Source organism: Nannobrachium achirus, assembly GCF_963921795.1.
Source record: "Nannobrachium achirus genome assembly, chromosome: 11".
Taxonomy (NCBI): domain Eukaryota; kingdom Metazoa; phylum Chordata; class Actinopteri; order Myctophiformes; family Myctophidae; genus Nannobrachium; species Nannobrachium achirus.
The window spans coordinates 21,604,646-21,630,188 of NC_137820.1; the positions used below are offsets into that span (position 1 = coordinate 21,604,646).

General features: G+C 45.2%; 1 protein-coding gene across 1 annotated transcript in view; it reads left to right on the forward strand.

Moving 5' to 3' along the window:
• roraa (RAR-related orphan receptor A, paralog a) overlaps positions 1-25,543 on the forward strand; it is a gene marked incomplete at its 5' end in the record, with an annotated part of 326,120 nt that overhangs the window by 202,966 nt on the left and 97,611 nt on the right. Inside the window, one exon of the mRNA XM_080737835.1 lies at positions 19,154-19,183. Coding sequence (XP_080593961.1) covers positions 19,154-19,183 — 30 coding nt within the window. The remainder of the gene's footprint in view (positions 1-19,153; positions 19,184-25,543) is intronic.

The window sequence follows — 25,543 nt, forward strand, 5'->3', positions numbered from 1 at the left end:
GAGCGAGAGAGCTCTAAAGGAGGAGAAAGAGAGGGAGGATTAGGCAATATATGTGGGGAGGGGGGGGGGGATGCAGCAGCTACTGTACGACATGGTAAAAAAGAGAAATCATAAAGGAAGCCGCTACTGTACGTGCAGGAATAGAAAGATCCATTGAGTCATGCCAGAGCAGCAAAACGAACCAAAAACCTCCCGTCGCTGTATGAAAAGAACAGTGGGCCGACCCCTAGGTAGTGGGCTGCTAGGTGCATCTCCTAACAAGCAGACTGTTCAAAGGCTTTTCAGTGCTCTAGAGAACATGAAAGGCATGTTTAAAAATTTAAAAGCCCGATCTGTTCCAGTGCTATGGAGCGGCAGAGGGAAGCAGATTTTTACGTCGCCATAATTCCCCAGTTGCTTGCTTTGTAAATTAATTAAGATGTTTATGACAGCTGCTTGCACCTAATGGAATGCTTATAGACTATGCTATTAATTATTACTGCTGGCCATGGCTATGAGTCTCTTATCGATGGGAATGTATGGCTATAGGTACTCAGACAGACATTATGTCCTATGGGCTTAACCTTAGGTCCTCCATGTATTTAACTGTAGGCCCGCCATATCTTTAACCTTAGCCCCTCCACGTTTCAACCTCCATGACCCTCCATACCATTAACCTTAGACTCTACATGACTTTTACACCATTACTTAAACCTTAGAGACCTTTCATGTCTTAAACCTTAGAGACCTTTCATGTCTTAAACATTAGAGACCTTCCATATTAAATCTTAGACCCTCCATGTCTTAAATCTTAGCCCTTTAACCATAGACCATGTCTAAATCCATAGGACCTTCATGTGTTTAACCAAGGGGTGTTGTTGCCTGAATTATTTATGAAGCATAAACGGAAGAGAAATATTCTATGATTGGCCGCTAGTTGCGCTGTTTTCCCCCCGCCAGGTACCAAAAAGATGTTTTCTTCATTGGACCCCATTCATTTTCCCCTTTGATTTTCTAACCTTAAACATTGTCTTAAATACTTTATGGTTCCTGTCGCTAGAAAAACTGCCTTTCAATCACCATGATATGCGTTTTGTGCAAATATGGTCTCATTTATGTTAAGATTGATGATATATTTGCGGGGGGCGTGGCCAACTAAACTGGCTCTGTCTGAGACGTTCTTCTTCGTGTGCTTTATTTCGGGAGGCTCAACACCATATTCTCCCATGTATCCCTGCGGTTGCACGTGACCGTTGGCAGCCAATAGCTTTCGAGATGGTACCTTTTCTACCAATGAACGCTGATTTCCACAATGATAGTGGAGCCCATACAAGGACCCAAAATGCTTCATTTGCGCTGCATAGAAACCAATGGCTTCGCACTGTCCATATATTTTTACAGTCTATGGTTTAACCGTCCTTCTGGTCTTAACCCTTTCAAAGCCACGGGGAGCCCCTTAATGTTAAAATCGTACTATATCGGACTTCATAGGGGGGGAGGGGCAGCCAATCTTACTTTCCCGTACTTTCCCGTATTTACCGAAATAAATGATTTTCATCCGAAAATCGGCGATCGTCTAACCTTCCCTAGTCACCACTCGTGCATTGATAGCTCATGGCTGGGCTGACATGAAGCAGAAGTGATGTCATTGGCCTTTCCTTTTCCAAGGCATATTCCCCCATTCGGTTACTGTCTGTACCCTGGTGCTTCTACAGCAGCCATGCTAGGGGCTATGCTAGCGAAAATTTTCAGTTCTGCTTTTGAGTCACACATGGATTATTTGCGGGGACATTTACGTGAAGGGATCGCGCACGCGAAACGCACGGGGAGATCGATGATCGGCCAAAACCCCCATTCTATCCCAACGGAGAACCAGATAATCACGGTGAGCTAATGACCTGGGGAAAAAAGAAAAAGAAAAAACAACGGCGCTGTCCAAGAAGGAAGGGCGGCGGGCTCATGTTTATAAACATAATATTATGTCTCAGATCACAATACAATAATAGAAATTTCACGGCTAATCTACCAACCACCATTCTATTTCGGACGGCAAAGTGTTAAAGACGGACTCTGGACAAATCATGTTTTTAATATGTTTTTGAAGCTTATCTATGAAAATCCCTGGGTTTTTTGTCACTCTCTAAACTAAAGCATCTAATGGAGATTTACCCCAATGAAACCAGAATTCTATTGGTTGGGAGTTGGGACTGAGCGGGGGGTGGGTCAATAAATGATATTGGTTGAGAGCTTGTCAATAAAGCTAGCCCCGCACCTCCTACACTACAGCATACGCTAGTTTATCATCAATTTTAAAATATGTGGGACCATAATTTAACAAAACGCATATCATGGTGATTGAAAGAAGACTTTAAACTAGCGACTGGAAGCATAAAGTATATGACAATGATTATTAAGTTCTGCAAAAACCCTTCCACGTGAATAGAGGGCTATAGTTTCTGACACCAGCCATGGGGAAACAGCTAAACTAGCGGCCGTTGATATGAACTCCCTGTTCCTACAGATGTGCCATTTCAAAACTTAACACATCCTGCCATTGGCAAGACCGTAGATTTTCAGGGGATTTACAGAAAATGTTGATTGTAGATCAGCTATTTTTGCTAGTTTCTGCAAAAATAAGCTCAGTTCTCCGTAAAATTTTGAAAAGCAAAACAGTGAAAAAAAGACATTTCTTGGACTTTTTTCAGGAAAATAGCAGTAAATGCAGAAGAGTTGAAATGGCATATCACCTCAATTTACAAGCAGGATCCTTGCCCCTTGCGCACATAACAACCTTTGTCACTGCCTACATTGCAACATGTTCAAACAAGGTTACCGTACATTTTACATTTAAATTAATGTATAATTACTTACTTACTTACTACGTATTTATTTATTTATTTGTTTGTTTGTTTGGGGGGAACATGTTGATTCCAGGGACGTGGACATTAGCATATTCATGAGGGATTGTTCCTACAGGCGTGGCATAGTGGAATATTAACAGATCCTGGCATTCTAAATGACGGTACAGACAGGGCAAAGTCTGAGATCCCAGAAAGTTAGGAACATTTTGGGGGTAGGGAAAATAATTAGTATATGCTGTAGTTTTATTGATCAGAGATTTTTTTTTCTGATAATTAAAATACACTTTGGATGTGAGGAGTCCGTGTTTAACCTTAGATTCTTCCTGTATTTATTTCACCGATTTTTAAACAGATTTTGCCCCGAGAACTAGCCTAGTTCCAGACCCTGAATCGCTAGCCACACCCCTTTAATTTTTTTGTTTCGGTGATTCAGGTCTAGAATCGCTCTCAATGAGGAGGCCTGCCTCGGTTGAAAATACAAACGGGCGAATCAGCGTCGTGAATCAGCGTCTTGTGATCAGCGTGGGTGGGGGTTTCCCAGAACTCATGTGTGTTTCCAAGTACACCAGCGCCGCCGCCGTACCGTACCGCACATCGTGTCGCGGTAAAATGCGCTAAATTGCGGTAAAATGCGATCGTATCGATCTCGCTATGAAACACCAGTAGCAAGCATGTTATGTTGTGTTTGATTACTAGTTCGTAGTGCTCCTATTCTGACTGTTTCTTTGGTTAGCAAGTAGCACTAGCAAGCAACAGGTTAGCCACTCGCCAGCCAGGCACACATAAGAACACTATGTCATGTGTTGGTCGGTGAACCAATCGCTGAACAGTGCCTCATTTTGGCAACGCCCATCCCTGCAAACGCCGTGGCCGGAACTGACTTCAGACTGAATAATGAAGTGAAACGAAATGTCAATTCAGGCTGAGTGTCAGGCTACCCGAGAACGGCTTGTAAATATTGAAGCAGCCGACCCTACTGGCCAAAGCTGAAACTGCAGCCGGGGTGAAAAACATGCACGAGCATAAGAGCGCGCCCCTGGGGTCTGCCATAGGGTTCCCAGTGTCTGATGATTGGATCTTTCCCTTGTGAAATACAAAATCTTGATCTCCTTCTCTGTAACCAGCCTGAGCTGTAAGAAGTGTTTTCTTCTCCCATCTTGGTCTTCTCCCATCTTGGGTTAGTAGTTAGAGTACTTGTCCGACTTTCTTCCATCTTTCCGGATAAACTTTATTTTGCTGCGCTACTCCTCCCACAGTTTTGGTGGCTCGCACTATTGGGCCACATATCAAATCGTCTGGCTTCATCGGGAGATACCTTATATACAGTAGTTATACTTTTATATTAATTTATTACTTGTGAATTCATTTTCTCCGTTGACTTGAATGGGAAAATGCACAAAAATTTACTTTTCCCAAATATGGAGATGACTGACATGACATCATAGATGTCTGACTTCATAGACCACAGTTTGTCCATAAATGGGCATCCCAAGATATGGTCTTAAAATAGATGACATCAGGGATCTCCATATATGGGCATAAAAGGGACACAGACGGTCACGGCAACCACACTAGCAAATTCCCAGAATTGCATCTTTCTAGTTTGGATTCATCCTCCCAAACAAACATGACCATCCTGTTCCCTATTTAAAATAGAGTAGTAGCAGTGTAAACTGTAGTTGACCTCATCAGACCATCGTAGAGGTCTGCACCCTGCTGTTAACTTGCCTCCAGAGTTGGAGAGCTTTTATTTAGAAAGCATGAACCACAGGACCACCAAATCCATGAATGAACATTTGCTACTACTAATTATAGCTTCTCCTTCATATGACTTCATCAAAAAGTCCTTCCTCTGACATTATTATTGCAAGCATATCGTCGTTGTCGGGTGAAAACCTTGTTTGTCCAAAACCGTTTGTTTAGTATTTATCATTTTAAAAATGATTTAAACTAGTGAAAACAGCCGATCTACAAGCTTGTAGATCAGCTGTTTTCACTACTTTTGTGCAACGGCCTTGTATGGTGAAGCAGGGCTTTACTTTGCGAAAAACATACAAATTTGAAACTTGGAAATACAAGGTTTCTGCCCGACAGTGACGAAATCCTCCAACGAGAGTATTGTTGTAAGAAGACCTTTGGGCCTTTATATTATGTAAAGTATTTTTTGGTTCAGATGACAGGTAACGTGTTGCTTGCAGTGACACAGCAGCTTCCAGACCAAAGGTAAAGGAAACAAGTATGCTTAAAGGCTACTTTGTACACTCTTACACTTACAGCCATGCTGCTTGTGGTGATAGCACCTGTTTGATTTTAAAATAGATGAGAAGGGATAAAACTCCTGTGTTTGCCAGCTACAGTAAGTAGCTGCCGCGGTGCTCGTGGAAAACGTGGAAACCATTTGCATCCGGGCACGGAGCATCGTGAGGTCGAGTTACCCCGAGAGTCAGCGGGGCAAATAAATAAGGCAACACATCCCACTCCATTGATTACACCCCACTGAATAGTTTTGTTTCCTCTATCCTGGCGGCTGCGGCTGCGGCAGTCGAGACTCGAGGCCTTGCATAGCTTTTAGCTATTACGCTTTGCGTATAGTTTCATCCCGCGTTATCCTCATCCTCATTTCATTTGCAGCGGGGAGTGCAACAAGCCGAACTGCACTCCACTCCACCTGCGCATGCAGTGCCGCGTCGACGCGTGAAATATGTATTCAGTCTTTCATCAAGCTCTTTATCTGCTGCGTGTGGCTTATCCTCGTGTGTAAAGTCCTCTGTTGTGTTAGCTTTGAAAAACAGGGAGGGGGGTGCATGTGTGATCTGTGTTCTATTAATCATAGTCCAGCTCCCTGGCTGTCCCGTTATCACACATGTGTGTAATTACAGGGTATTTGTGCTTTAAGCGTGGCTCTGTTGCCTGGAAATAGAAGAGTAGCTCTGCTGATGAACTCCCTGCTAATAGGACTACCTTTGATCTGCGCAGAGCATGCAGGGCTTACAGAACGTGCAGGTTTTAATTATGAAATACATGAAAAATAGATGCTACGCTAAGTGCCGGCCATGACTGCAGCGAATCGCAGCAGCAGCAGCAGCTGTAGCAGCTGCTCTCTGGCTTTGACTTTTCCTTTCCTCTCTGTCCTCCAGTGATCCAGAATCTTCAAACTCTCTCTCTCTACCTCTTCCTCCTTATCGTCGTTGTCGGGTGGAAACCTCTTATCTCCAAGTTTCAAATTTGTATGTTCTTTCGCAAAGTAAAGTAGTGAAAACAGCAGATCTACAAGCACACAACGCCTCGCACCACGAGGCGTTGTGTGCTTGTAGATCGTCTGTTTTCACTAGTTTGAATCATTTTTAAAATAATAAATGCAAAACGAACGGTTTTGGACGTACAAGGTTTCATCCGACAACAACGTTATGACTCCTTTCACTATTGCAGAGACGCCAAAAAAGAAAAAAGTCAAGTTTGTGTTATTAATTAGTGGATTGACAGACATGTAATTCATCTCCGAGGAAGTTTTCATTACATGGGAGGCTTCAGTGGGGCAGTTTGGGCTTATTGGCAAGTGCTAAGACCAGACCTAATGGGGCTGCGGTTCCCTCCCCTCAGAGCAATTACAGCCAAGTCCTTATCAGCGGAGCCACGTGTCCGCTGTTGTGGGACCTTGTCTTCCAACACACACATGAAGTGATCCTTCCCCATAGGCGTCAGTTCATTAGGCAAGTGTCTGCTCTACCGTACATTACTGAATTACAATTGAGACGGAATGACTGATGATAATGAAAGGCTTTCGGTATAGTTTTGAGTCAGCTCTCATAAAGCTGGCATTAGTTTTGTCATCAAGCCTGCCCCTCTTAGTGATTACACAAGCAGTCTTTTGAGTGCAGTCTTGCGGCAGACCTGAACGGACCTGTTACTAAATAAACAAATAAATAGTCTATTAGTAGTATAGTAGTATAGTATATCATCCGCACATGAATTGCACTAGACCGGTGATTCTCAAACTTTTCCTTGCCTAAATTAAATTCCCTAAATGAATGTGCATTTTGCCGCAGACACTCATCTGAACATATTTTGTGCCAAGGACCCATACAAGATTTGTGGTGTTAAAAATTGTGAAACATATTCAAACATTCTCAAAGAATGTCAACATTTTTGGAAAATAGATTGTGTATATTAGGTCTCCGGCCCCACTTTGAGAACCCCTGCACTAGACCAATGTAGTCTGCTACCATGTGAAAAGGACTGGAGCTTTCATGAGCCAATCCAGATATGATGAGAGAGATGCAGCGCTACAATGGGCTGCTTGCAAGAGCATCTGCGATAGTGACATGTTGCTTTCTCAAAACCAGTCAGCCACTGTGGTTTCCTGAAGCAGCTGCTTTTCTCTATGAGACATCCTTTGTGCACTACACCACCAAGAACAATGCAGAGATTTCAGTTGCACATCTGTGACCTTTTATTTTTTTGTCTTCATTCGACTGTAGTATGCAGTTTATCTGGAATATTTCACGGACATCCGCATAAGGCTAGCCCAAGGGTGCACACATCTCTATTGGGCAATTGTATTACTCTTACAAGCCATTATTGTAAAACGTGCATAACTATAGTGCATGCCCTAGGAATTGTAAGTAATTGCAGGTAATAAGTGCCCTTTAGATTTCAACCTATGTGTGGCTCACGTAATTTATGGGTTGTGAATGGGTTGTTCTCAGAGAGCTAGTATAGCAACCTCTAACCTGTACTGTAGGGCAGGACCCCCATGTGATGCGACACATACTTTATGACTTACGACCATAGCAGTGTTTAAAGTGGTTAAACTGATCTTGATGCGACATTAACTCATTTGACTGGGGACCCCCTGGAACACCTTCAAGGACCCCTGGGGGTCCCTGGACCCCACTCTGAGAATCACTGCCGTAGGTTACTGTACTGTTGGAGTAGGTACACTAATACTATTTGTGGGCATTCTCTTGAATGAAAGAACTGAAAAAAATCAAGCAGCAATGCTGTTCCTGCCATAATTGTTCTGATGAGGTATCTGCTGCAAAATCCCTGCAGTCCAAGTACCTACAGCAGGGTTTCCCAAATTGGGTGCCATGGCACCCTAGGGTGCAGAGATGCTAGTCCAGGGGTGCCTGGAAAACTTTGATAACATTTGGAATGCATCAATATCACTTCAGTTTAACCACGTAGACCCTCTATGCTAAAACAGACCTATTTCCACTGTACTTGATGAGTTCTTTTTCCATCTTCACCAAAAACAGCAGAACTACAAGCTCACAACGCATCACGTTGTGACGCATTGTGACCTTTTGGATCTTCCCCCCAGAATAGTGATGCTGCTTCAAGTATAAAAGTTATTTTCAATCTGTTCTAATGGAAACGGATCTTTCTCCGTGACATATCGTATCTCAGGTGGAAAGATGCATATTTGCGTAGCGTAATATGATTCATAATTACCCATTCAGAACGGGTACACATTATTGTGTATCATTATTTTATGCTTTAACTATTGAAAAATAGCAGATATACAAGCTCACAGCGCGGCACCGAGTGGCGTGCTGCAAGCTTGTAGATCTACTATTTTTGAAAAATTGTGAAAATTAGAATTTTGACCCGATTCTATAAGTGTCTTTTGAATCCTTTTTGAAAAACCTATGTTTCTATGTCAGCAATCTGGCCAGCCATCGTCAAAGAAAATTTCCTTTTCACTTAACTGGAGCTCAGTTGGTCTGTTCTTGAGAGACTACTATGTCAGTGGTTCTCAAACCTTTTCATGTGAAGGACCCCCAAACTGATATTTATTTGGCCACGGACCCCCATCTCAAAATATTTAGTTCCAGGGACCCCCCAGAAGCAAAATTTGAGTTACAAACGTTCGCTTTGAAAATACATATATTCAAAGATTTGCACACATTTTCACGACTTTAAAAAAAATAGTAGATCTACGCAGCGCGGCCGCGCTGTGAGCTTGTATATCTGCTATTTTTCACTGGTTAAAACATTCAATAATTCTAGGTGTAATTCAGGGGTGCCGCGGATAAAAAGGTTCTTTACATGGGTGACCTGAATCAAAAGAAAACATTTGAAAACCTCTGACCTAGAGGTTATTGCATGTAAACCCGCCCGCCCCTAACACACCTACGTAGCCATGGCCAGTGTGTTCAGCACTGCTCGCTAACTGAACGGTAAGCCAGGGTGGTCCGCTGGCTGTGGTTTGTCTTTATTTGTGGTGCAGGCTGAGAGGCTATTGGGTTTCATGTGTGGTTGAGGCTGGATCACAGGGAGATTACCATGGGGCTGGGAACCGTCTGCTCAGAGAGTACACAGAGGCCTGCCTGTGCCCCTGGCCTCGCTTTGACCAGCGCCTAGGGCCTTCCTGTATCCGCCGGGCCCCCGGGGACCGGCTCGCGCTCAGTGGAGAATTATTGTATAGTACAGCCAGAGCCCGGATCAGAGGAGAGAACATCAGAGCGGTGGAAACCGCCGCGCATTTGGCTTTTCACCTGCGCCGCGCGACCAAACCGCTCGCCACACGGCTGCTGAACTCAGTATCTCAGTGTTTCCTTAAAGAATGAAGTGTTTTTTTGTTACCCATTTAGGATGGGAACCCTTTTGGGGTTTTTAACTTTCAAGATGGGAACCCCTTTTGGGTTCTTTTTTTGTAATTTTTGAAGAAATATTTGAGTTTTCTCAGAAAACCTAGGTCAGGATTTAGAAGGCGTTTTTAGAATCAGCCTCAGTCGTAAATGGGTTTCATTTCCCCTGCACTGTACCGGTACCTCTGTTTCATTGGTCCCGCTGAGTTTGCTCCAAAAAAAACTGTGCAATCATCTGTTATTCAGAGAGAGCTACCATGGCAAATATCATTATGACTTTATTGATATGAACCACTCTCGCCCCCCCAAAAAACAGGAGGGTCAGCGAGGCCAGTGTTGGAATTCAGAGCGCCGCCGCGGCTGCTTTCGCCGCCTGCCATTTGTTTTAGAGCTCAGGCTAAACGAACCTGTGCGGCGGTGCCTCGCCAATAACAATAGCGCTTATCGCTAGTGTTTCCCTGCGGTACAATTAAAATTCCGTCGGAGTCTTCAATCTGCCTCCCAGCCATGCCTGCTGTTCCGGTAGCCCTCCTGGGCCACGTCAATTCCTCTGCTGCAATGTATAATTCACGAGCCACCAAACGGCTTCGACTGCTCTCACCTGGCGACTCGGCAGTGCCCAGCAAAGCAGAACCGCGGCCCGGGAGAGGCTGTGCGTCTGAGCCCCGGCAGACATCTGTACGGGGGCGCGGAGTGTACGACACGGAGCCTCAGTCAACAAGGGCACCGTGATCACCCTGATCACTCCACACTGCCGCTGGGATCCTACACGGCTGCCTTTCTTAAACATGGTGTCTGGCTGCTTCTGGGCGGTTCTTTTTTTTTCATTTTTTTTTTTCATTCTCCTTTTCTCTTCTGAAAGACAATTGTGGTGTCCTCTAAAACTAATTTGGATGTAAATCTGCTATTTGCAGATAATTCCATAGCGATGCATCGTTGTAACCTGTGGAGTCTACGGAGTGGTTGCTTTTAGTTAAAACCAATTAGAAATGACCAGAAATAACATCGCCTAGAGACAGAGAAGTCATTTTTCTCGTGAGCCTCCCCAGAGAGTTGTCCTCTCCATGGATTAAGTGTTTTAGTATATTAGGGGGCAGCTGATTAGAATCATAGTAGCTTTTTTTAATCATTACTTTTTTTTCTCTCTCTCTTTTTTTTTTTTTACATGTATAGTTTATAGCAGTGTAATATCCACTGCAAAGTGTGTCACTGGAAAGGGGAGGATGGTTAACAATACATGACTTTGGGTATGAAACTTGGCCTTCACAAAGACTGCCAAAGTTAGAACAGCACCCAACTCCCCCGTTCATCTCGACCAGATTATTTATCGCCAGACTTTTTTTATGAGACGAGTGTTAATGCACTAACAACCCCTCATTACGCATTTGGGCCATTGCTGTGCTTTACATACTCTCCTGCGCCATACATTAAATGTTTTATTACCCCATTGTTGTCACTTATGTACTGCAGATGGGAACGATTAAGATTTAAAGCTTGGAAAGGCGCTGGAGCGAAAAGGTTAAGACAAGGCTAAATTGGTTCCAAGAGATTTTTCTAATTCTTTTAATGAAGTGCAGAATTTGTCTAAGTGGTCCGTGTGTTTGAAGCGTCAGCTTATTGTACACACCTTCAGAGTTAAATTAACTCTCTTCTGTCTACCCTGCTAAAAATGTCATTTCAAATTTCTTAGCGGAGATGCAACAAAGTAAAAGTAATGCAGGGTAGTCAAGTAGAGTAAAAATGACAGTAGAGAGCTAAGGGCACACAGAGTAAAAAGATGTCTACACTACAGTACATCCATCATTCTTAGGATGATGATGGCTTTGTTCCCGTCGTTAACCCACGACCTCAGGGGTACCGCCTGAAAATGAACAGCACTATATAAACCTTGTGTGTTGAAACATCATTGTCATTAACCACTTTCACCCTGGCGTCCCTATTTCGGGCATGTCATTAGATTGTCAAACATGGTCAAAACTTTTACAAATGTAAAAATGTTGTGCTGAGAGAGTTGCGTTGTGATCTGCTAGTGGTTATGGTAAGCTAGGCTGTGATCATCATCATTGCGAGGCCTCGCAGATACTGGAGGGTTTCTAGTGCAGGCCCCCAGGGGCGTCCCACCAAATTCTGGGCCCTGGGTACAAGAAGGATTCACTGAGGGCCCCCCATGAATGTTCTTCATAGGGGGAGGGGGTTTAACCCATTTAGACTGGGAACGCATTATTACGCATTATTTTGTGCTTTAACTATTGAAAAATAGAAGATATACAAGCTCACTTGTGGATCTGCTATTTTTGAAAAAAATTGTGAAAAAGTCTTTGAAAAACCTGTGTTTCTATGTCAGTGGTGCTCAAACTTTTTCATGTGAAGGACCCCAAAATGAAATGTATTTAGCCACGGACCCCCCATCTCAAAATATTTCGTTCCAGGGACCTCCAGAAGCAAGATTTGAGTTAGAAATGTTCACTTAAAAAATACATATATTCAAAGATTTGCACACATTTTCACGACTTTTCCAAAACTGCAGATCTACAAGCTCGCAGCGTGCCGCGTTGTGAGCTTCTATATTTGCTATTTTTCAATAGCTAAAGTATAAACTAATTAAGGCCCCTCCACCTTGGGCCCTTGTAACTCAGTCCCCCTTCCCCCCCTCCCCTTGTGACGCCCCTGAGTGCCGGCCCCCGTGATGACTCCCCAAACCCTTACGCGATAATGACCTCTAATTCGAGTAGATGTCTGGGCAAGCACCTCAAAGAGCCCCGCGCCACTCCTTCCTGCTATAGCTCTGTGTCCTTGTGCGCGGCGTGGCGTGCAGCAGCGGGACGGCGCGAGGCGCGGCGTGGCGTGGGCGCTGCAGGAAGCACCGGCCCTCCCTGTCTCCCCAGACTGAGCAGTGAATGAGGATAAGTGAGGAGCGCCAGTCAATGAATCAAGCAGCGGGAAGGGAGCAGCCAGGGGGAGAGTGTGACGTCCCCACGGGAGAGGCCTCGCATTAGGAACTTCCTCGTCTGTGTGTTTCTGGCACAGGTTAAATGGATCGCTCCCATTAGCGCGCTGAGAGGACAGCTCCATTATATGAAGGAGACTGTAACTTTGAATGTCACGGTGCAACAACCCCAGAGCGCGCCATCGTCTCTCCCAGGGAGGCCCGGGTGACAATAACCATCCATGATAATCATTCCCTGTCAGGCTTTAAGGAACCCGGAATGATGACGTACGGCCCGCCGCGTGCCTCAGACTTCATTACGACACTGTCACTTTGAGTCGCCCTGGCTGGTTGGCGTGGCACTCCACGGCGGGGGTGTGTGTGTGTGTGCTGTTCTGTGCTGCCAGTAGAAGCCCCAGTCTCACTCTCCTCCCGTCTAAGTGGCATGTTTACAGGATGTGCACCCCCCCGCCCCTCCCTCCTCGCATACAGACACTGCCGGAGGTTAACCTCCAGCCGTCTGCACAGTGCCACTGTCTTCCTACCGCGGCATGGGCACAGGTCTCATGAGGAGCTGCTGCGACGCCGCGGCGCTGGATTGTTTACCGATGCGAGGGGGAAAATATGTGACTGATCAAAGACGGCGCGGCTTGACAGCCGTCCCTCCTTTCCATTTGTGACAAATGGTAATGGCAAAAAAAAAAAAAAACAGACTGCAGTACTATAGCGAGGCTCACATAAGCGGGAGGAACAACACGCAACACATTTTCTGTTATTTAGCCTGTTTGATTCGTATTAGGAATCGCGCGGATAATCGCCGCATATAGCACAGGACACGGTTGTAGGGCGTATAGAGGATTTCTTGGAGGATCCTACTGTCTGGCTCTGCATGTGCGTACATGTGTGTGGGTGTGGGTGTGGGTGTGTGGGTTTATAGCAGCTTGTTTGTCAGTTTATCTGGCAAGGAGAGCTTCACCTCCAGATTGACCTCTGAACCTGCCATCCAGCCGAGTTAGACATGAGCTGGCAGGCATCGGCAATGTCAGAGCTGGGAGCGAAGCCCTTCCCCCCCTCACAGCCTGACGCACTCATTGGCTCTCATTGGCTCTCATTGGCCCTTTCTCCTTGCCCCCTCCAATCACACGCTACTGAATGACACATAGAGGAGGAAGTGGGCTTGCCATCCTCCCCGCCCGTCTCCTCAGTCGCTGCGTGGCAACAGGCTGTTCTCCTCAGCGAGCTAGGTAATGGGCTTGCTCATCTACTGCAGTGGTTCTCTTTTCCTTCTCAGGCCACAACCCCCCAAAATAATCATATTTATAGATTAGTTCATATCATTGGGTGACATTGAGTGTGTGTTCATAGTTTGTGGTGCTTCGTGGTAGACCCTGCAGTACAGGAGGGTGAGATATAAGACATGTCAGTTAAAATTGCAATAAATCCAAATGAAATACCAGTGGCGTCAGTTCAGAAAAAGCTTAGGTATGGCAACTTGACTGGTGTCTTGCACGCGCGCGAAGACACCAGTCATGTTACCATACGTTAGCAACAGGCATGATACATTTATTTTACGAAGTACATTTTTTTCCCCCCCTGTTTCTACGGTTTCTTGGGCTGGATATGGCAGCCTGGAACGGTTGTTCAAGTGCAGCCAAACTTGGCATGTTAGTAAAAGAACAATAATGCATTGCACCTGTGCAGCTGACCTGTGGAACCTGGGAATATACCATTCTGTCAAGATGGGGAAAATACAAGTGAAGAGAATATAATTATAACACCATGTTAAAGTGACCATTTTGTAAAATGTTGCATTTGTAGTTATTTTACTGTAATTTAACAACATAATAACCAGCACAGATAGACATTCATGGATTCATATTTAAAAAATAACTTTCATTTTCCCCCCTGGACCCAGAGTATGGCAGCTGCATACCCCTGCCATACCCAATAATTGACACCCCTGTGAAATACAAACCCATACAAATCCAAAATCCGAATAGGTTCATGTTTGGATGATCAAAGACCAAACATGTGAAAAATGTGACACATGCACACTTCCATACAAAGTGGTGGTGGCTGTATTAACCAGGGATGTCCAATAATTGTGCGAGGGGGTGGAACAGTTTTCTCAGCCATTCTCTCTTGGGGGGGTTTTGGTGTAAATTTGGTGTCAAGTCGGTGACAAGTTTCAATAAATAACAGACTTCTTGTATGCGTGTTATAATCTACTCACTTGGCATGTTTACGTTACACATCATGCAGGAGGGGAGGGGTGACAGTCAATCTACTTCTGCATGCCATCATTGTGGTCTCTGTGGCACGTTCTCTCACTTACACTCTCACACTCACTCTGTGTACCTCAAACAGACAGAAACACACCAGGGGCGTCACAGCAAATTCTGGGCCCTGGGTACAAGGATTCACTCACATTTTGTGCTTTAACTCTTGAGAAATAGCAGATATACAAGCTCACAGCGCGGCACCGAGTGCCGCGCTGTGAGCTTGTAGATCTGCTATTTTTTTTAAATCGTGAAAATCGATTTTTGAAAAAAACTATGTTTCTATGTCATTGGTGCTCAAACCTTTTCATGTGAAGGACCCCCAAAATTATACGTATTTGGCTACGGACCCCCATCTCAAAATATTTATTTCCAGGGACCCCCCAGATGGCCCAGAAGCAAAATTTGAGTTACAAATGTTCCCTTAAAAAGTACATATATTCAAAGATTTGCACACATTTTCACAACTTTTCAAAAATAGCAGATCTACAAGCTCGGTGCCGCACTGTGAGCTTGTAGATCTGCTATTTTTCAATAGCTAAAGTATAAAATAAGTAAGGCCCCTCCACCTTGGGCCCTAGTAACTCAGTCACACTTCCCCCCCCCCCCCCCCCCCCCCTTGTGACGCCCCTGTGACGCACGCACGCACGCACGCACGCACGCACGCACGCACGCACGCACACACACACACACACAGATGTCATGTTTCTCTCACTTCCGCTGTCAAAAACATTTTTTTCACAGTCACTAGGTTGAGGTTTCACATCTCTCTCTCTCTACTGTAAGTCTGACTCAGGCCTACAGTATCTTTTGACTCTTAAGGGGAGAATGAGAGTGTTCAAATATAATGTAACATGTGTGTTTTGATCCACACATGAACCGCTGTAACATGGAAAGAAAAGTGAATTTTCCGTCAATTTCCTTGCCTCCATTGTGTTAGTGATTTGCAGTTGGGGAAAAAGTACTCACATTTCTTACAGTACTTGAGTAAAAGTATCAATACGGCAATGTAGAAATACTCTTTACTGTCTGGAATTAACCATGCACTTGAGTAAAAGTACAAAAGTATTGGTAGCAAAATGTCCTTAAAGTACCAAAGTTTTCAAACATAAAATGTATAAAAAGTGTTGGAAAATAGCTTCGCGGCGCATTGTGTGCTTGTAGATTTGAAATGAAGTACCTTTAAGAGTAATCTTATATCTCAGGACTCTGTGTGACTAACTGTAACCAGATCAGGGTCTAGCAGTCTCAGAATGTCTGTTTTATGTGTCTGCATTTGTACAGTCTGACTTGCTGCCAGGAAAAAGAGAAATCCCTCTTCAGATACAATTTCCACTTGTGGAGACTATAGCTATAGGTCCCTTACATCAGTGGCTCTCAACCTGTGGGTCGGGACCCCAGGGGGGTCCCCAAATTATTTAGGTTGGGTCTCCAGATGATTAACTTAATGTGCAACATTGTTTTCTCACTCAACAGTAAACAAACCAACATAAAGTTTAAGTGTATATGATGAGGGTATCTGCGTATTTCTAAAGTGACAATTCAAGGACTTTTTAATACCTGTAAAATTACAAATTAAACATTGGCCAAATTGTCAAATATTAGAGGCAGAAATTGTGAGAATAGCTACTCTACATGCTCCATGCACCTCGCAACGCAGATCTGCCGTTTTCACAATAGAACCGTGTTATACGCCTCAACTCTCAGTGCTCCTCAGGGTGGATGTTCCCCAGTTAGAATATTATTATTTTCGGGGTCGCGGCCTGAAAAGGTTGAGAACCACCGCCTTACAGGACATGATCTTAGGAGAAGTTTGAACCCATCAAAACAAAGAGGTTAAACACTTAAGCGCTATTTACGAAATATCGTTATTTTTGAACATTTTGGGTGAGAACGTAGGAACATTTTCACCCATAATTACATGCTCACGGAAGCCAGGTTGAAAGTGGTTGACTGTTGAATGTGTGTACTTACAGCCGGCCACTGTTGCAACACCTTGGCGCCATCCCTCCCTAATGGGTAATCGCGTTAACACTGATACACTGTTATTCGTGTGAGGTCTGGAATTAAGACCCGTTTTGTTTTTCTCCTTGCATAATGTCACAGTTGGACCGAACAGAAACTTTTGGCCCTGAGCGGTACTGTTACAATGGTAGAGCTCTATCACAGCCTGCTGGCCCCCTAGGTGACATCTCTCTTTCAGCTCAATGGAGTTCATATCAGGGGTGTGTGTGTGTGTGTATGTGTGTGTGTGTGTGTGTGTGTGTGTGTGCGTGTGTGCGTGCGTGCGTGCGTGCGTGCGTGTGTGGGTGTGTGTGTGCGCGGCGCGCGACGTGTGTGTGCACTAGGGCATTAACGAAAAAGTCGACAAGTCGACTTCACTACACAAGTCGACTCCCACCAGAGAAAGTCGAAAGTCGAAGTTGAAAAAAAATACTTTCTATTGTGAAAATAGCAGATCTACATGCTCACAACGCCTCGCGTGCTCACAACGCCTCGCAACGCCTCTCTATATTTGACAATTTGGACAATGTTTAATTTGACATTTTAGAGGTATTAAAAAGTCCTTAAATTGGCACTTTAGAAATGTGCAGATACCCTCTATACACTTAAACGTTATGTTGGTTTGTTTAAGTAGAGTGAGAAAACAATCTTTCACATTAAGTTAATTAAGTCGACTTCACCTCAACATTTTACTGAGTCGAGTCGACTTGCAAAAATCACAAGTCGTTAATGCCCTATTGTGTGTGTGTGTGTGTGTGTGTGTGTGTGTGTGTGTGTGTGTGTGTGTGTGTGTGTGTGTGTGTGTGTGTGTGTGTGTGTGTGTGTGTGTGTGTGTGTGTGTGTGTGTGTGTGTGTGTGTGTGTGTGTGTGTGTGCACGCATGTGTATGTGTGTGTGAGTGTTTGTATTCATCTATATAGGAGGCTGAGGGCCCTATTTGTTTCCCTCCCTCGATGCTCTTTGACTTGGTTCCCCTCAAACGTGTCTGAAACATTGTTATCTGCGTCCAGACGCCTTTTTTTCACAGAGAGTTATTGAATCGTGTCAGCTCGCCCATCCCCCCGAGTTTCAAAATGCAAGCCCGTAGAAAAAAATTAGCCATTGCTTCCGCATGACAAGTGGGATCTATTAGTGTGCTCTCGCCCTGCAAAGCATGAGCATCCTGGGGGCCGCCGGGACCGCGGCTGGCTGTGCACTCGCCCGCGACAGACTCCCGAGGCATTAGGGCAACGTTGCAGACGAGAGGAGCAGCCGGAGCCGCAGCCAAAAAGACGGAATGGCTCATTCGACGGGTTGACACCCGATGGGGCTGGGAGGGGAAGGGAGGGAGGCAGGGACGTGCTGGCCATTGGGAAAAGCGGGACAACTCCCGAACGGCCGGTTCATTCCCGGCCGGTCCAGGCCGGCCTGTGTAAATAAAATGTTGGCCTTCGTTCCATTTTGGGGGCTGGGCGGCCAACAAAGTAAATCGTCACTGTCGGGCAGAAACCTCGTATCTCCAAGTTTCAAATGTATACATTTTTTCGCAAAGTAAAGCCCTGCTTCATCATATAAGGCCGTTGCACAAAAGTAGTGAAAACAGTTTTCACTAGTTTAAATCATTTTTAAAATGGTTTTGGACATACAAGGTTTCCACCCGACAATGACGAAATATAACTCATGTAATTGGCCCACTGGCTTGTCACTTGTCATGATCTGAAATGGCAAATCTTTGAGTAGCAGCAGCGCAAAGAGATCTCTCTCTATAGCGCGCAACGAGGGCCTCTACAACTCTTTTTCCCGGGCTGAATCAGGGGCCCAGCACGTCCCTGGAGGGAGGGAGGGAGCGAGGGAGGGAGCCGCGCCGTAGCTTCCGGCTCCACCTCGGTCTCAGCCTGGGTTTGCAGCCAGCCAGGTCTGATTCACGCTGAGGTCACAGCGCTGCTCAGGGGAGACAGGTTTACTCATGCACCGAGGGGCCCCGGAAAGGTCACCGTGGTCGCCGAAAACATTAGCATTCCAAATAAGTTGTTTTGCGTTCATTATGAATTTTCATTAGCGTGGCTTGCGGAGGATGAAGCTAGCCTAAGCCACCGCTGATATAGAAGCTGCTTTTGTTGTAGGAGTTGATGTCACCAGGCAGGAGGTGTCACCAGGCAGGAGGTGTCACCCGCGTGTAGCCGTGTACACACACACACACACACCCACAAACACACACACACACACACACGCACGCACGCACGCACGCACGCACGCACGCACGCACGCACGCACGCACGCACGCACGCACACACACACAGCCCTGGGCCTGTCACCTCAATGACCTTGCAGAGTGACTGGTCTGCTGTGCGTGGCCCGCAGGGTCTTCCTGTTTATCACCAACATCGCTGTTCAAAATCACAGTCACACAGCTGAATGCAGTTACCTACTGTAGAAAGGGATTGATTATATACTGTACATTATATCGAACAGCTCTTTTCCCGTCCGAGTATGCACGATTTTAATGTCGTTTTCTTCCTTTTTCTCTTTGCAGGCATCTCGGTAACAAAGAAGACGCACACCTGTGAGTACTAAGACTTCGTCTTATTTTGTTGTTATTTGAAATTCCCTGAAATTCAATGTACTTAGAGTATACTTTTTACAAAACAAATCACTGCTTTTATATTTAAAAGTGTCTTTCATTTCACTTGCAGTATGCACAGCACATTATATATAATACATTATCATTGAAAAAAAGATCAACAATCTTTTGGTAATAACATGGCCACGCACAGGCAATTAGCCTTTAAACCGTGCATTATTTACCAACAAATGCATGTGGTCCTTGTGGATTATGACTTACATATTTGTGTTAACCCTGCTATTTTGCTATGTGGTTACACTAATATATGAATAGCACCGTGATAAACAAACATCTTCAGTGTCATCTTTGCCATTCCCTTTCACCTCTCAGCGTTCCTATATCTCCACGCTTGAGAGAATATGATAATAATAACCCCAGAGATGAAATTAAAATGATATGCGCAGTCTTATGACTGCTTGATAATCACGCAACTGCTACAGCCGCCAGTGTGCTGAAGCGCCCCTTTGTTCTCTGCAAGGCCTTGCAGCCGAGAGCAACACGGATGTGGTGTGTTTGTAACCTTTGAGGCTGGGTTAACTATGAAGAGTGTGTACTGTGTGTATTCCTCAAACACAGATCCTATCAGAGAATGCAGAGAGAGAGAGAGAGACACAGGGCGCTTGACACACCACGGTTCACACGAGAGATGCGAGATGCTCTGCGTGAGCTGCAGCGATAGTGAGCTGTGCTGTGTCTCTCTGTCTCACTCAATCTGCTCATGAAGAATTGATGAACAGCCTTACACTACCTGTAGAAATCAATAATTTCCAAGAGATTTGTACGGTACTGTATGTTTTGACATGATCTGTGAAGTGCAATCGAAATGACATGTAAAATTAGTGCGGTGCAGTCGGTGCGTTGTGTGCTGCGTACAATGTACGCGTGTTCTTTTTTTTGTGAGCCAGTGTGAATGAAATAGACCCAGACCTGAGGCCTATCCTTTCGCTCTGATCATTCTGATGAAACTCGTGAAAAGGGAAAGCCGGAGGGCTTTTCTGTGAGAGTGGTTGGTCGGAGTATCTCAAACACACTGAGCGGAGAGAGGCTGGATTACATTCTGTAAAACACCCTGGCTCTGTCTTACATCAGACACCGGGGTGAAGGATATGATCGACTCCAGCCGACAGCCCTACCTCAGTCAAACAGCCATGTCAAACAGCAGCTTGATTGTGTGTTAAGCTATTTGCTTGTCCGGAGGGGCTGTGGCGCGTGTGTGCGTGCGCGTGCTCGCAAACGCACTCGCACGTACATACTGTACATGAGTACGATCGTGCGTATGAGCGCACGTCCGTGTTTCTGTAATATGTAGCCTCCTCTTCAAGGTACAACAGCGCTGCTTTGACCCTCCTGTCTTCCCGCCCCACTGCTATCTTAATTAGTGCAGAGCTAAGCACCTCCACACCGGAAGGGGGCCGGAAATCAAAGAGCATGATTTAGGAGTGTCGGGTTCAAAGCCCTGGGCAGAGGCTGGACTCCGCCGTCTCATCTCAACGAGAAATATTCAGACCTTGCCTGCATGAGGAAATCAAAGTAAAGCCTCCTCTTAACAAGTGCTTGATTGCCTCGCTTCACAGAGAGTTGGAGGCGATGCGAGCCCAGCAAGGCGGTGTGTTTGCACAAAAGAGAAGTTGAAGGGACAGTTAATGGTCAGTGGGTCTGTTTTGGGGGCGGAGGAGTCGGGTTTTTGTGAGAAGAGCACGGTGATTATGGCGAGTGAAGTAATAGTGAGACCAGCTGGCTTTACTCTCCACAGTGCACGTTTCAATTCATGCATTAGATCTATTCCTGGCCCCACAGTGAGCGCACAGTGGCTTCACCACTGCGCCAGTCAACCACTGTTTCTCTGTGTAGTGCTACTTGCGTGTGCGTGCATGTGTGTGTGCGCCTGCATGTGCAGGGGTGTCGCACCAAATTCTGGGCCCTGGGTACAAGGATTGACTGCGGGCCCCCCATGAATGTTAACTATTGAAAAATAGCAGATATACAAGCTCACAGCGCGAGTGCCGCGCTGCGAGCTTGTATATCTGCTATTTTTGAAAGATCGTGAAAATGTGTGCAAGAAACCTATGTCAAGGACCCCCAAGATGATATGTATTTGGCCACGGACCCCGATCTCAAAATATTTAGTTCCAGGGACCCCTAGAAGCAAAATTTGAGTTAGAAATGTTCGCTTAAAAAATACATATATTCAAAGATTTTCACACATTTTCACAACTTTTCAAAAATAGCAGATCTACAAGCTCGCAGCGCGGCACTCGGTGCCGCGCTGTGAGCTTGTATATCTGCTATTTTTCAATAGCTAAAGTATAAAATAATAAAGGCCCCTTCACCACCTTGGGCCCTATTATCTCAGTCCCACTTTCCTACCCCTAGTGACGCCCCTGTGCATGTGTGTGCGTGCGTGCGCGTGTGTGTGTGTGTGTGTGTGTGTGTATGCGTGCATGCGTCCCAGCCAGACCACAGGGATGGGGCCACGTCTCTGCCTGACTCCCCACTCTGCCTGAGTGATCAAACCCCTGGAATCTCCTCCGCCATGCCAGTCCCCTCATCAATATAAATTACAGGGGCAGCTGTTCACTGGCAGAAGCCTCTCCTCTCCTCTCCTCTCCTCTCCTCTCCTCTCCTCTCCTCTCCTCTCCTCTCCTCTCCTCTCCTCTCCTCTCCTCTCCTCTCCTCTCCTCTCTCTCCCCTACCCTTCTCCTCTCCTCTCCATTCTACTTCCATCCACACTTCAATCTACCTAGCTGGACTAATCATTGAGCCATAAGAAGTATGAAGTATCCTAGATGAAAACGGATACTTATATCATTGTGTCTTGATGAGTGTGATGTCCTTTTCACCATTAAGGCTATGACAGGGACTGTGAGATTTACCGTCTGATGTGCACGGTCTCTCTCTCTCTCTTTCTCCCAGTCTCTCTCTCTCTCACTCTCTTTTTTTTGCCTCCTCAGTTATGGACTGTCTTCATGTCCAGAGCTTACTGTTTTTCACAAAGCTATTATTCTCTGCAAAGAATCCAGCATGGTTTTCCCTTACATTCTCTATGACAGTGGCTCTGTTGTGTGCAGGCGGGCTCCATAGAGAAGGGCCCCCAAGCCCATAAAGTTTAATTGGACAATTTAACCCTAACAAAAAATAAACTATAACTTAAAATGTCAGTGAATATAAATCAAATGTAATGAAAATATAGATCTTTTTTTCTTTTTTTGTTTACAAATGTATTTATATATTTTCAATGCTCCAAATATAACTCAGCAGAGGACTCTTTGGGACATGTTTTCTGGGCACAAACAAACAAAAAAATCTGGAGTGCCATTTTAACTTTCTTTTCTTTTTTTTTTAGATGTATTTGTGTTATTAGTCCAGACCCTTTTGTACTATTCCGGATGAATTAGTTTTTAGTCGTTGTTAGCATAAGTGTTAGATATCTCTATTATGATAGTTATTATTGCTTTCCATGCAGAGCAAACAGAAACTGCATGTTCAGGTCAGGATACCAATATGATCCAATCAGGAGAGAGATCTCATGCTCTCTCCCTCTCTCTCTCTCTCTCTCTCTCTCTCTCTCTATCTCTCTCTCTGTATGCTATTGCATGGCAGGCACGCACATGCACACATAGACATCAAAGGGGGCTTGAGCCCCTGCCCTTTTACCTGTCTGTAAAAGGTGCTCTCCAGAACATGAATGCAGTTTTTAGTATGGTGAAAGAAATGCAAACGCCCACTTTCCATGCCATACCTGAAGGCAGCATTCAAGAGAATTGCCTTGTCTAAACTCTCCTGAACTTGAATGAAGCATCTTATGTCGAAATAATTGCCCTCTCTGTGTAGAAATCCATGCATGCATATCTCCAGTATTCACTTGATTATGCTTAGTTTAGTGTTGTATCAAGTACCGAAATGAATCTGCTCTTCAAGGAAGGCGGTCGCTTGATCGCCCTGAATTGTTGCGCAGGTTCTCCAAGATAGCGCCGCCCATGGCTGCTGTGGTGACTACGTGTTGCGTTCTGTTTGAATGCAAAAATGTAGTATGCCAAAGCAAATTCCTATGTGTATTACACAATGGTTAATAAAGAAATCTGAATCTGAATCTGAATCTGAAAATAGCTCCAAGCTCACAACACGTCGCTTGGAGGTTGGCTATTTTCAATATGTTCACCAAAGGCAATTTTAGAAATGTCAGCCCCTGCCTCTCTAACATTCTCTGCACGTCCCTGTTGCAGAGGGGACTGTGTGCTCTCTTATTACCGTAGCGGGTGTGTTTGACGTGGCAGCGTTGGCAGCAGGCAGCACACTGGCCCCTCCTCCTACTCCAGAGAGGAGATGGGTTTCTGTTTGGACCTGTTGAGGAGAGGTGGTGGTTAGGAGCAGAGGATCAGATGCACTGATTACACCCAGATTAGACGTCTCACCTCTAATCTACCATCAGCCAGGCCCGGGCCTCTATCTCACAGCTCGGATAGCACGGAGCACTAGCTCTGCACACACGCACGCACGCAAACACACACACGCACGCACGCACGCACAGGTAGTCTAGCCAGGATGCTGTCTTCCTCTCACACGGAGATCTCCTGATTACCCAGGGTTAATCCTCTCTCTCTCTCTCTCTCTCTCTCTCTCTCTCTCTCTCTCTCTCTCTCTCTCTCTCTCTCTCTCTCTCTCTCTCTCTCTCTCTCTCTCTCTCTCTCTCTCTCTCTCTCTCTCTCTCTCTCTCTCTCTCTCTCTCTCTCTCTCTCTCTCTCTCTCTCTCTCTCTCTCTCTCTCTCTCTCTCACACACACACACACACACACACACACACACACACACACACACACACACACTCACTCTCAGCCTGTTGCAGATCTAGAAATTGTACATTGTACGGAAAGAAGTCTATATATCGACTGTTCAGTCCACTGATACACAGAAGCCTGGATAACCGCAGCAATAATGCTCTCTGGATATTGTACATGAGAGATTACACGTCAAACAGTATAATATGGTGTGTAGGAACGTGAGTGAAATGGATGCTGTATTTGTTTTTTATTGTCAGTGGTGGCAGCAATACGTTTGACACGGATAACAGTTTGTCTGGGTGTAAGACAGGTCAAAGGGATGCAGTCTGTGAGGAGTAGAATAGTCTTCTCTCCATCCTCCATGAACTCTGTAAACAGTTTCAGTGTTTTTAGTCCCTCACGAGATTTATCTGTGCGTGACGACAAGCAGTCTGCACTGATTGAGAAACATGGCCTTGGTCTAGACTCTTCATTTATTTTGCAGTGCTGCGCGTTGAGTTCCTCTCCTCAGAGATAAACGCAGAGAAATAGCCAGTCTGCATCTACTGTAAGTGAATGATATGATTTAGAAAATATAATGGCACTGTCCCCCACCCCCACCCTGAAAAAAAGAAGAGCACATATATTTGAAGTGAGATCAGCTTGCTCCAAATTCACAACGGTAGAATTGAACTAATAGTATTGTTAATATATTATTAGTGTGGTGTGGTTGCCCCTGCAGGGGGCAACCACACCATTCCGACATGTCGCCACTCCGACAGTGACTTCTTATTGTCGATTGTTGAGTGGCAACACTTCCATAGTGTTTAAGGTTAGGGTTAGGGTAAGAGATATGGTTAGTGTCGGAATGGAGACATGTCGGAAAGGAGACATGTCGGAAAGGAGACATGTCGGAAAGGAGACATGTCGGAAAGGAGACATGTCGGAGTGGAGACATGTCGGAATGGAGACATGTCGGAAAGGAGACATGTCGGAGTAGACATGTCGGAATGGAGACATGTCGGAAAGGAGACATGTCGGAGTGGAGACATGTCGGAATGGAGACATGTCGGAAAGGAGACATGTCGGAATGGAGACATGTCGGAAAGGAGACATGTCGGAATGGAGACATGTCGGAATGGAGAGATGCACTCCCCCTGCAGGGCAACCACACTATAGTACTTGTCCGACTATGTGTCCACACTATAGGTATGGCAACATGACTGATGTCTTGCACGCGCGCAAAGGCGCATGCAAGACTCCAGTCATGTTGCCATACCTTAGCAACAGGCATGATACATTTATTTTAAGAAGTACATTTTATTTTTCCCCCGTTTCTACGGTTTCTTGGGCTGGATATGGCTGCCTGGAACGGTTGTTCAAGTGCAGCTAAACTTGGCATGCTAGTAAACGTGCCACAATTAACAATAATAAATTGCACCTGTGCAGCTGACCTGCAGAACCTGGGAATATACCATTTTGTCAAGATGGGGAGAATACAAGTGTGGAGAATATAATTATAATAACTTCTTAAAGTGACCATT